Source organism: Cucurbita pepo, chromosome LG01 (genome assembly GCF_002806865.2).
Source record: "Cucurbita pepo subsp. pepo cultivar mu-cu-16 chromosome LG01, ASM280686v2, whole genome shotgun sequence".
NCBI classification, from domain to species: domain Eukaryota; kingdom Viridiplantae; phylum Streptophyta; class Magnoliopsida; order Cucurbitales; family Cucurbitaceae; genus Cucurbita; species Cucurbita pepo.
In genome coordinates this window covers 15,921,251-15,932,896 of record NC_036638.1, presented here as the reverse complement: position 1 = coordinate 15,932,896, position 11,646 = coordinate 15,921,251, and the positions used below count along the sequence as shown (strand labels likewise).

General features: G+C 34.1%; 2 protein-coding genes across 2 annotated transcripts in view; one reads left to right on the top strand and one right to left on the bottom strand.

The window, feature by feature from the left end:
* Positions 1-541: 541 nt before the first annotated feature.
* Positions 542-3,135, bottom strand: LOC111779690 (probable xyloglucan endotransglucosylase/hydrolase protein 28). Its single transcript, XM_023659809.1, has 4 exons — positions 2,752-3,135; positions 2,570-2,670; positions 2,174-2,382; positions 542-1,320 (listed from the first exon to the last, which is right to left on the bottom strand). The coding sequence occupies exons 1-4, from the start codon at positions 2,939-2,941 to the stop codon at positions 816-818; spliced, it is 1,005 nt and encodes a 334-aa protein (XP_023515577.1). The 5' UTR covers positions 2,942-3,135; the 3' UTR covers positions 542-815.
* A 7,803-nt stretch (positions 3,136-10,938) lies between these two features.
* LOC111801467 (probable transmembrane ascorbate ferrireductase 3) overlaps positions 10,939-11,646 on the top strand; it is a 13,649-nt gene continuing 12,941 nt past the window's right edge. The window contains exons 1-4 of the mRNA XM_023685509.1: positions 10,939-11,131; positions 11,195-11,243; positions 11,318-11,517; positions 11,607-11,642. Coding sequence (XP_023541277.1) covers positions 10,970-11,131; positions 11,195-11,243; positions 11,318-11,517; positions 11,607-11,642 — 447 coding nt within the window. The 5' untranslated portion in view covers positions 10,939-10,969. The remainder of the gene's footprint in view (positions 11,132-11,194; positions 11,244-11,317; positions 11,518-11,606; positions 11,643-11,646) is intronic.

Genomic DNA, 11,646 nt, shown 5'->3' with positions numbered 1-11,646 from the left:
TTCGTCGTGGTCACAGTGCGCAGTACTCATACTGGAAATTAGAATCAAGGATTCTTCGATCTGATGCCCTTAAGTAGAAAAGAAGAAGAAACCGAAAACATTTTCCTATCTGAGTTTACAGTATTTGAAAGAAGGGTGTTGCGTTCAATCTGAGTTTACAGTATTTGAAAGAAGGGTGTTGCGTTCAAAAGGCATGGTTTTCAGTATGTCTCCATCTGCAGAACTTCTCGAACGAGGAAAAGGATCAATGACGTCAAAAGAATTGAATGAGGAGCCGAATTTTGATCTTGGACGGGTAGAATCCAAAGGAAACTTTGAATTTTGAAAACAAAAAACCAAAAGAAGTCTCTCTGCAACCAACTTGACACAAAACTCTTTCACTTTCTTTCCCTACAAAACAAATTCTATAATGTTTTCATTTGGACAGTTTCACCTTAAAGTCCTCGCAACTTGCCTCTGTCCCTGTCTTTCTCACAGCCTCTGTCACTGGAATTCCATAGAATAAAACCTTCAAACTTAACAACAATGGCTACCAACAAACAAAACCTGAAATCCTGAACTTTTTTTATTCAAATTTATGAGGGTTTCATATCAAATTCAAAACAATCCATTAACACTGCTACTACTGAATGTGGTAATCAGAAAACCAAGAATGTAATGAAACTGTGAAGTGACAATGAAAACAAAATAAATGAACTATACAGATGCTCTTCAATGTGGATCTCCTCCTATGGCACCTTCAACAAATCTATCGACTCACCTCGGTCGTCGTCTATACACGAGAAAATGACCCCCACGAAAGAATATGCCATGTCTCAAGCAGAGGCGGCGGATTCTGCCTGGTTTAGGAGGCTGTGGTGGTGGATTTTCCCGCGATGGCGTCTTCCTTTACCGAATGTTACAGGGTCGAAGACTCGGAGTCGTTCAGCCTCTGCAGGGTTGATCACACACTCCGGTGGAGGGGCCTTGTAGCGGATGCGGTCATAGCAATAGGAGTATGTCAAGTGCTTCTTTCTGAGGCTCTCCATTTTGGCTCTTTGAGATGGTGTTATACCTGAAGGGATTGGGTTGGAGTTTTGGGAGTGATCACAGCTTGAGGACTGGTCGGTTGGATCGATAGCGCAGCCGTGGAGGATGAAATCGGAGAATTCGGCAATGTATGGCGCGTATTTGTAGTTAACTTTGTATTTGCCACCATTGGTAGCCCAAGTAGATCCATCCCATATTGTGGCATACAAAGTCATTGGCTTAGAAGGGAAGTCCCCTCCCATTGTTGCTGTTCTCTTCACCTCTCTAATGGGAACATTGTCCACATAAAATCTGCATCAGACATAACATCAACAGTGAAAATCCCATCATTCATGATCCCTAAATGCTCTCTCTGCTATCAAGCAACCCTTTAGACAGGGCGTGGAAACTTCTACCTAACAAACGCGTTTTAAAACCTTGAGGGAAAGTCCAAAAGAGAAACCTCAAAGAGCACAATATGTGCTATTACAAATTGTATCAGAGCCAGTCACCGAGCGGTGTGCCAGCAAGGACGTCGGGTTCCCTAGAAAGCTCAAAGAGAACAATATCTACTAGTGGTGGACTTGGGTTGTTACAAATGGTACCAGAGTCAGTCACTGAGCGGTCTGCCAACAAGGACGCTGACTCCCAAGAGGAGTAGATTGCGAGATCCCACATCGATTGGAGAGGGGAACAAAGCATTCTTTATAAGTGTATAAAAACCTCTCCCTGACGCGTTTTAAAACCTTGAGGGGAAGCTCAAGAAGAAAAGTTCAAAAAGGACAATATCTACTAGCGGTGGGTTTGGGGGGCTACAGTCTCCCAAGAAAATTTGTACTACATCAGTCAACAGCACACCCTCCTACGTCCAAACCAATCACATGTTTCTCTAGTAATCTTCACAAATGGCAATTTTATTTTGGTTTTCTCTTCTTTCACAGGAAAACTAAACAGCTCTTTCTCTGTTAGAACAGAGAAAGATGGTTTTCACAAAACAAGGGGCTCTCAGTTCTAAGGGGAAAACATCCAAAAACCACACCAAATTTCCTCTCTTTAAAAGGAGGAACTCTAAATAGTGTACCAAATAAAGAGACATCACATCAAAGTCCTTCAACAGAACATGAACAACAAGGATTTCATTAATATGGTTTTTAAGAACACTTACATGATGAGAGATTGAGTCCAGAGAATGGTGTATTCATGAAAATCCTCTGATGGGTCAAACCAGAGTCCATATCTTTCTTCTCTGCCTATGCTCGTGCTTCCATTCCCATAAATATTGGTTTGAATTCTCCAATCTTTGCCTCTGATATTCCCCAAGAACTCAAAATCTATCTCATCATGGTTCTTGGCAAACATGTCTCCATTTGACATCTGAAAATCACAAACCCCAATCAATATTTCCCCTTATTTGTTCATCCAAGTTCATCAAACAGCTTCAATAACTAAAACCCATGTGCCAAGAACATGGATTTCACTTCATGACTCAAATAAAGAACTCATAAACCACGGATTAGATTAATCTCAGAAGAACATAAAATCAGAGAAGGATGAAACTCACATAAAAGGCAACAACAACTCCAGCAGTGTAATCAGAAGGCAACTTAATGGAAGCGCTGAAAAACCCATGAAGATAAAGGTCCTGAGACACAAACCCAGAACCTGAAACAGCAAACAGAGAGAAGAATCAATCAAACTCCAAATCCATGGAAACCCCATAAAAGAAAAGCTTCCCTTACTCACCCGTTCTTTCATCGAGATGAAGATGAACGGATTTCCCATCCTTGAGAACGACAAGATTGTCATCGCCAAACAGAGGGTTATAGCCTTCTTCAAAGTCGAGTAATGGAAAGTTTGGTCGAAACCCAGAAACAAAAAGAGAGAAAAAACAGAGAAAACAAGCAAATAGAAGCTCCATTGGAGAGAAATTCATGGAGAAAGAAAAAGGGGTGTGGAGTGGAATATATGTTTGCACAGCTACGAGCGATTGATTGAGAGAGAGAGAGCCAAAAGTGGTTAATGCGAAGAGAGACAAAGGAGGAAAGGAAAGGCCATTTTAGAGAGAATAGAGAGCAGAAGCTGTTGAGCTGTTCTTATGTCGACACATTTCTTGCTCTCTCTCTCTCTCTTAAATATTGTTAATTTAATTTCTTTTTTTACAATTTTTGTTCTTCAAATTTCGCTTGAGCAAAGATTAAATATTGTTCATTTCAAATTTAAAAAGCTTAAAAAATGGATAAAGTGGGAAAGATTTTAATAATGGAAGCACTAAAATACAAACCATTCATCTTTGAGTATAATCTACAATTTATTTTTGTAAGGCCTTTCTGATCATAAAAAGTTTTTTTTAAATAAATAATTAAATAAATAAAAGAATCCACTAGTTTTGTCCATCATCACCCAACCGCCCCACATCCACTGTTTCCAAATCCCAATTCATTTCTATTTTTATTTCATTTCATTAAAAATTATCCTATTTCTTAAATAAATTATTAAATCATTTTTTATACTAAAACAATTTGTAGTTGGACTTGGTATTTAATTTAATTCGTTCATCAGTTACATTTTTTGGTCGGATGCCTAAACTCAATCCAATCATATTCTATTTTTGAGATTTTTATGACAATTAAAAATATTTGAAATTTGTAAGTAATGTAATATAACTTGTGAATGTTTGAGATTTTAATTATTAATGTATATGTACAGTAGATAAATAAATTTTTTTTAAATAATTTTAAAAAAAAATCAATCCGACTAACTAAAAAAATAGAGTGTTGGATTGAGTCGAAGAGAAAGGGTTCGAGGGTATTTTGGTAAATGGGAGGGAGGGAAGAGGAAAGTGGCATTAATTAATTGGTGAAAAAAAAAAAAAAAAAAAAAAAAGAGGCTCCCTTTAACGAGCATCGCGTGGGACCATCTAAAATTCGGCGCCTTTCCTCGTTCAAACTGTACATGCGCCTCCCACGTGGGGCCCACCCTACCAATTCATTATTTTCTTTTCCTTTTTTTGCTTCACAATTAATTAAATCTATAAATTTTTATAATTTTCACTTCTCAAATAAAAAATAAATAAATATAATTATGCATACATTCTAACCTTTTTTTTCTTTAATATAATAAAAATTAAATTTAAATTTAAATTACTAAAAAAAAAAAAAAAAATGGTCTGCCCAACCTACCCAAAAAGAACACAGTATTTTACTTCTTAAAATTTGAAGGAGGTAAGTAATTAATTGGAGAAGTTATTTCTATAAAGAGCGGATTACTTTCTTAAAACTCTTACTTATGCTTGACTATATGTAAACTATTATAGCATAACATATGAAATCTTTGACTTCTATACCATGTATGAAATGCAATAGTATGACACGTGATTTTCTAAATAAGGCTTAGATATGAATGTGTTTAACTTTCTTTATAACAATTACGTATGTTTCCTTACATATTATGATGTTACTATAACATTATTCTAGAGGGTCGCCAATTTCCTTAGTAGCAAAAAGTGTCTTGTCGTGTTATGGTGAGCCTTTAGAGGATCACCAACTACTTCAATAGCCATAAGGAATTGATTATTTAAACACCTAGACGAGTTAAGCCTAAAAATATGGCTTTTATGTTTTAAGATAAGTATGAATGAATATTCAAGGTCGTGCAAGTGGGACTATTTACTAAGTGTTTTTATACTCGGTTATGTTACTTTTTTCTTTTCAGATGATTCCTTATACACATGACACGTAATGAGAAAAATTTAGAACAATGAAACCACGATAATAGAGACAAATTAGAGTCTTATGCTATGTTCTAGTAGTTGTTGTCCATGTTATTCTATTTTCTTATTGTTTTGTCCTCCTTTTATGTGAATAATTTAGGAGTATTTTTTTTTTAACGTAAAATCAATGTAAATTATGAAGGATGGTGGGATAAAAAGACTTGAATATTTTAATATTTTGAGTCCTTTAATAAATTTAAATGTTTTATTTGAAAACTTTTCATCATTTTAGGTGGAGAGTAGTGACTTTCTTTACTCGTATATAAATGACATATAATTATACTATTAAAATTGTAATGATTAAGTCGGATTTTTTTTTTTTTAATGTGACACCTGAATGAAGGTAGAGTACATGAATGAAATGATACTACATTTGAATCAGAGTATTTTGAGGATAGGATATCCAAAAAAATCTTAAAAGAATTGAAAATCATTGTCTACACCAATAATGTGTACTTTTTTTTCCGGTGACTCAATCATAAAAACTTAACAATTAAGTATGTTAGAAATACTTGTTGTGTTAGTTTGTGAGGAAAGTATTCACTTTTAAATAAATTTATAAACTCTCCAACAGGTAGATGATGGCCACTGGGCCCCACCGAGTATCTAAAAGCCACCGAATTTCAGAATAAAAAAGAAAAAACAAATACATTTAAGAAAGAGATAGATTGTGTCGCCTTGTGGCAGCGAACTTGGCGCCGTCAATCGGGGACTTAACGACCGTCAATTTCCAAAAAGCCATTTCGGCTCACTCGCCCCCGCGTGACTAACGGTCGTTGGGAAAGCAGTTACTGGTTTGTGTTTTTCAACCCCATTTGTAATTTTTCCAAATTATTTAGTTAATTGAAAAGAAAAAAAAAGGAGCAAATTTACATAAGAAGTCGTGCACGTGCATGGGGAAGGTCAAGTTCACGAGTGGACGCTCCACGTGAATCTACAGTGCACGTTATCACCACTCATCTATTTTTGCTATAGTGCGCCGACTGCTTTGCAACTCCACGGGAAGCTCTAAATTACTTCATATAAACTTTTTTTTTATTTAAAATATTACAATATTAAAATTGAGATTTTTTTTAATTGGACAATATTATTTATTTGAGAGAGAATAATTAATAATTACCAACGATAATTACTATAATTTAACCTTAAAGAACACCTATATCATATATATACGAGTTGTTAATAATAATAATAATCTAAGTTACTAAAATGTGGACATTTTATCCACTAGGAAGCAAAGTCAAATAAGTTGGTTCAAACAATGGAGTTAGATTGTCTAATTTTAGGTATGATAATTTATGGAACATTTAAGACTTTACGTGGACTTTCGTCCACCACCTTTGATTTTATTATTGACCAAACAAGATGTAATAAATAATTTTTTTTTAGAATTTATAAACTAAAATATTTTTAAAGATCTTTTTATACCATGAGAGATTATGTTGTTAATAATTTGATGAGAAATTAGACGGTGTCAAATTAATTACAAAAGCACTTAACTCACACCGGCAAGGTCCAGTAGAGACTCGTCTTGAATGAGATGGATAATCTCTATTTAAACCAGGAATTGTAATAACTCAAAATAAAAAAATTAAAAAAAATGTGATTGTGAAATTGGGGAGTTGGACTCGCTATAAAAGGGAGGTCTCTTAGTCTTCTTTTCCTCTCACTCGAGCAATTCGAATCCAGATGGATAATACATTTTCTAAGATCAGGATCGTTTAGCTCAATGTTTTTATTTTCTAAAATAGGGTCATTGCTCACGACTTGATCTCTCGCAAAACGAGACAATAAAATTTTGGTTCACCTTATACAATAACTTTGGTGATTAAAATGAGCACAAATTTTATTTACATAGACTCTAACATAATTTAAACATTGTTTAAGATATATCATAACCATATAAATTATAAAGTATGCATACGTATTTAATCACCAAATATATAATTTCAAAAAACAAAAATTAAGAACAAAAAAAAAAGATTTATTAAAATAACTTCTCTGTCTTGCTATTGAGTAGCAGAAAAAGAAACATTTATTTTATTTATTTATAATATAAATTCTTCAATAATTTTTTTAATTTAGGGTATGTTGGTCTGACAACTAATAGTAAACTCGTTGGGACCCACAGAGGAAATATGCCACGTGTCTGATAGTAATGGGTTGGGGTGCGTATATGGGGTGGTATGACGTGTAAATCCCCGGCCAGGGTGGGCCCACAAAGACCGTGGTCGGCTGCGGAGATGCGGTGTCCACTGCCGGATTTGGCCGTATGGGTTTTCAGTTAAGTGCGCGGCCAATTTCCAAGATTTTTTTTTTCTTTCTCAAGTGAAACTACGCTTTTGCCCTTGTATATTTTAAGTCATGTCATGAATGAGATACTATGTTGAAATGGGCTTAGTTTCAGGTCGTCAACAAATCTCTAACGACACTTTGTCTTACACAATTGACTTACACATTATAATTAGTTTAAGTTTGGAGTCACTCTCCTTCTAGTTGGTTTTCGTGAGGTACTATTTAGAATAAACTTGGTTACGTTGAAGTTCACCAACCAACCGGCGGTGTCACTTGGTTGATTGAGCAGGACTACTTCAACAATAGAAAAATGAACGAACGATTAACTAGGACCTAAACTAGACCCTCTAAAGGAGAGAATTGGGACAATAGTCACAACGTTTTCTTTGACCAAATTTACTCAAAAGGTGTGTGTTTTGCACGCCATTAATCCTTGATATCAATAGCCAAAGAGTCAAGGTTGATTTATACCAAAAAGGTTTAGTTGACTAATTTTGGCAACCCAAAAGTCTAATAAACTCGATGATAGGTCCCAATTGAGTACTATGAATAATAAAGAAAAATTCAAACACAAAATCTATACTCCAAATTAGGGTTGAACCACAAATCTATCCTTGGGAGTGAGGCTAATGTTATGTCTAAAATTATACTAAACTATAAAGACAAATCTAAATTAGAAGAAAAATCAAAGGAAAAACCTAAGAAGAGGATGAGGCTGACTTTCCTCGAGGTACATACCATGTGCGTCCTCACTAATGATCTCGATTTCACCAAAATCGATCCATTTTTTACCTAATCTTAGAACAAATTGAAAAAAAAAAAAAAAAAAAAAAAAAAAAAAAAAAACTCTTAATCCTTTATATGGACAATAATCCATGGTTCACACTAGTTTCCAAGTTTGCAATTCCTATTGAATAATAGACCAGAATTTGAGCAAATTCGGAAAGTTTTGCATGAACTTCATTCCCTACTCCATAATTGAGTTCTGACTGTTGAAGTATTAAAAGGAGAAAGAAACGGAAAGAGGAGAAAGTTCGAGAGGGATTTGATTTTTTAGAGAGAGAAGGTACGATAATTGTAACTATCGTAAAATATGTCTTTAGAGTTACGCAACATAACTAGTACTCATCTTGATACTGTCCTTTTTGGAGCTCCCCTCAAATTTTTTGAGTTTTCCTTTCTGGGCTCTCCATTAGCATCTACTTTGGAAAAGTTTCCACGCCGTTATAAACAATATTTCATTCCCCTCTCCAACCATATGGAATCTCACAATAGCTAATAAAATACTATAGTAAACCTTCTATAACATATTTCTTAAGTTGTAATGGTCGAGAAAGAGAAAATTCTAGATGAATTTAATTGTTTAGAGAGAGAAATGATACGATAGTTAACGAGAAACGCTATAATAAATCTTCTATAACATCTTTATTAAGTTCTAATCGCTCGTAAAAGTTCGAGAGGGATTTAGATGTTTAGAGAGAGAGAGAGAGAGAGAGAGGGTATGGCATGTGTGTATGTGTGGTTGGAAAATTAGATAAAGAAAAGTGGTGAGTCAGCAAAGGGAAGATGGTAGTGATCCAAAAACATGTCCTAATCCAAGGTAGCCCCCCACACCCCACCCTATCAAACAGCTTTCACATCCAAACACCAAATTCAAATTCAATAATGTTTTGTTCTATAATGTTATCACTTACTTGGAAAAATATATGTTTGTAGGGCTCCTTTTCACTCTATTTCTATCCCCTTTTTCATTCCGTTCCATCTTTATATACCTATTTCGCTCGTCCTATGTCAACATATTTTATTATAAATCGTAGATTCCAATATCTTCTTTATAATACTTTCAATAAAAAAAAATATTATCATATTCAGCGACACTGTAACGTTACTTATTAAAGTGAAGACTATGTTCATTTACCCATACGAGTCTTTTCAATATGATCTTCATTTATTCATGTATTTCTTATTTATTCAGATATTTATGAGTTACTAAATTTATTGGCATTTTTTTTTGTGGAATCTTTAATGATGGATGGGAAAAAATAATGTAAAGGGCCAAATTATTTGTGGCATCACAATATGCCAAATGACATGTTGACTATATATGCTAATGATTCAAGTTTTTTTTTTTTTTAAATTAATTAATAAACGAATTAAATTATAGATTAAGAGAGATATTTATGACGAGTCTACCTCAAGAACAACTGGAAGAAAATGATTTCCAAATAGGATCGATATTGCCCCTTTCAATCCTTCCTTTTTCGGCATTAATCTTTTAAATCATAGCGTACTCGCCCATGAAACTCGATGCCCAAAATATGCATATAAATACAAACTAATATTCGAACAACTTGCATACCTCTCGTTTCAAAATATATATACTGCTGTTCTTATTAGTAAAACTGTGTGTAATTGTACTGATCACTAATTCTAGCAAAAAAAACTTTAGAGTTTTATGGATAGATTTGAATTCATAACACAATTTTGTAAAATGTCGACCATACAAAAATGTAAGGAAAGGTTAAAACAATGTCCTAATCTATTCTAAAATCTACGAAATAAAAATGTACCTACAGAAACATAGGTTCTATGATCTTCGGCATAATGTTATTGTCAACCATTTCGAACTGTCTTATCTTTAGCTGAACTATAATTAATTAAAGTTTATAGTTAAATAGAAGGGTTTATAGTTAAATAGAAGCAACTTCATAGGAACTACAAAAAGTTGGAAAACAGCTGTTCTTCACTTTTCTTTTGTTTATTTAATTAATCATACCCCCAAAAATACTTTCATTTATTATTATTATTTTTTTTAATTATTATTCTTTGTTTTGCTTATAATCTAAGCCTTCTATTATTTATCCTATAAAATCTGTTCTCAATTATTAAATTTTAATTTGTTGAGTTATTTTTTTATTATATTAGTAAACTCTAAAAATTTTTTTTTTTTTTTTTAATTTCACATTTCTTTTCAATAAAAATGGCCATAATTATGCAATTGTAATAATTTTAATAATTAAAATTTTATTTTGAAACTATTTAAAGATTTTTGTTTTAAAAAATAAAAAAGAATGTTTTTTTTTTTTTGAGACTTCTCGTTTAGGCCTAGAGATACCTGGCTCATTTTTATCCCATTTAACTTTATTAAGTGCACAATTATTTTTTTAGAGCGGTAACAATGTTCAAATCTACCGTTAACAGATATTATCTTTTTTGGATTTTTCCTTTCAAATTTCTCCTCAATGTTTTAAAACGCGTCTATTAGGGAGAAATTTTCTATTCTTATAAAGACTGTTTCATTCTTTTCTCCAACCGACCGATGTGGAATTTACTAGCGGTGGGCCTATATCTACTAAGAGTAGGCTTGACTGTTACAAATGGTATCAAACCTAAACATCAGGTAATGTACCAATGAGAATGCAGACCCCCAAAAAGGTGGATTGTGAGATCTCCGGGAACGAAATATTAAGATCAATCTAGCCCAAATATTAACGATTGGACCGAATACTTGGGCCAATATGAATTTATTGAGCCTTGACATTTGAATTGATTGTTCATGTAAGCCCATTACACTCACACCTATGTGGCTTCAACTTCATACATGTACTTTAGACAGTTGTTGATGAAAACGCATATCACTTTTTGCTCTCTGATTCCTTTTGTTCATACAATCATTGGAACCCAAATCAGCTCCACCAATTGAAAATTCTCTTATAAAACTCTCAATCTTTGCCAATTATACCTCACTTTTAACTCTGATCCTTTGCTAAACTCCTAAGTTTTCTCAATGCTTCCAATTCCAAACCCAGCTCTTCAAGCAACATTACCTACAAAACTCATTCTCAAACTCTATATATACCAACAACATCAAGCACAACAATTTAGCTCAATACTGACATGGACACTGTGAACAGGCCAGGTTTCAGGCATACTGCCTCTGCCATTGCAGCCCTTGCACATATTTTTGGTCTCACTGCCTGCATTCTTACGCTCGTTTGGCTCCTGCATTATCGAGGCGGCCTCGCCTACGATTCTCGGAGCGCCGACCTCGTTTTCAATGTAAGGCTCATATTTAATTTGTAGTTTTAAAGGAACTGATATTAAGAGATTTACTTTTGGCAGTGCCACCCGTTCTTCATGCTCCTTGGTTTCGTGATCGTGTCGGGGGAAGGTATAGCTCGCTCGAGTTTGTTTAGTTTATATCTTGAGATGATTCATAACTATGATTGAATTGGATTTGAGCAGCAATTATGGCTTACAAGACAGTGAGGGCAGACAAAATGACAACGAAGATAGTTCATATGGCGTTGCATTTTGTAGCCATTTGTATGGGAATTGTAGGCATAAATGCTGCTTTCAAGTTCCATGATATGATCAAATTGGAGCATATGTTTAGTTTGCATTCATGGATTGGCATTGTCACTTTCTGCCTCTATGGCTTACAGGTACATAATATAATATGCTGTTTGGTGTCGCTTTTGTCGTTAAAGTTTCAATTATGTTCTTAAACTTTTATACACGAATGGCATGGCAGTGGCTGTTGGGTCTGTGCACGTTCTTGTTTACAGGAGCAA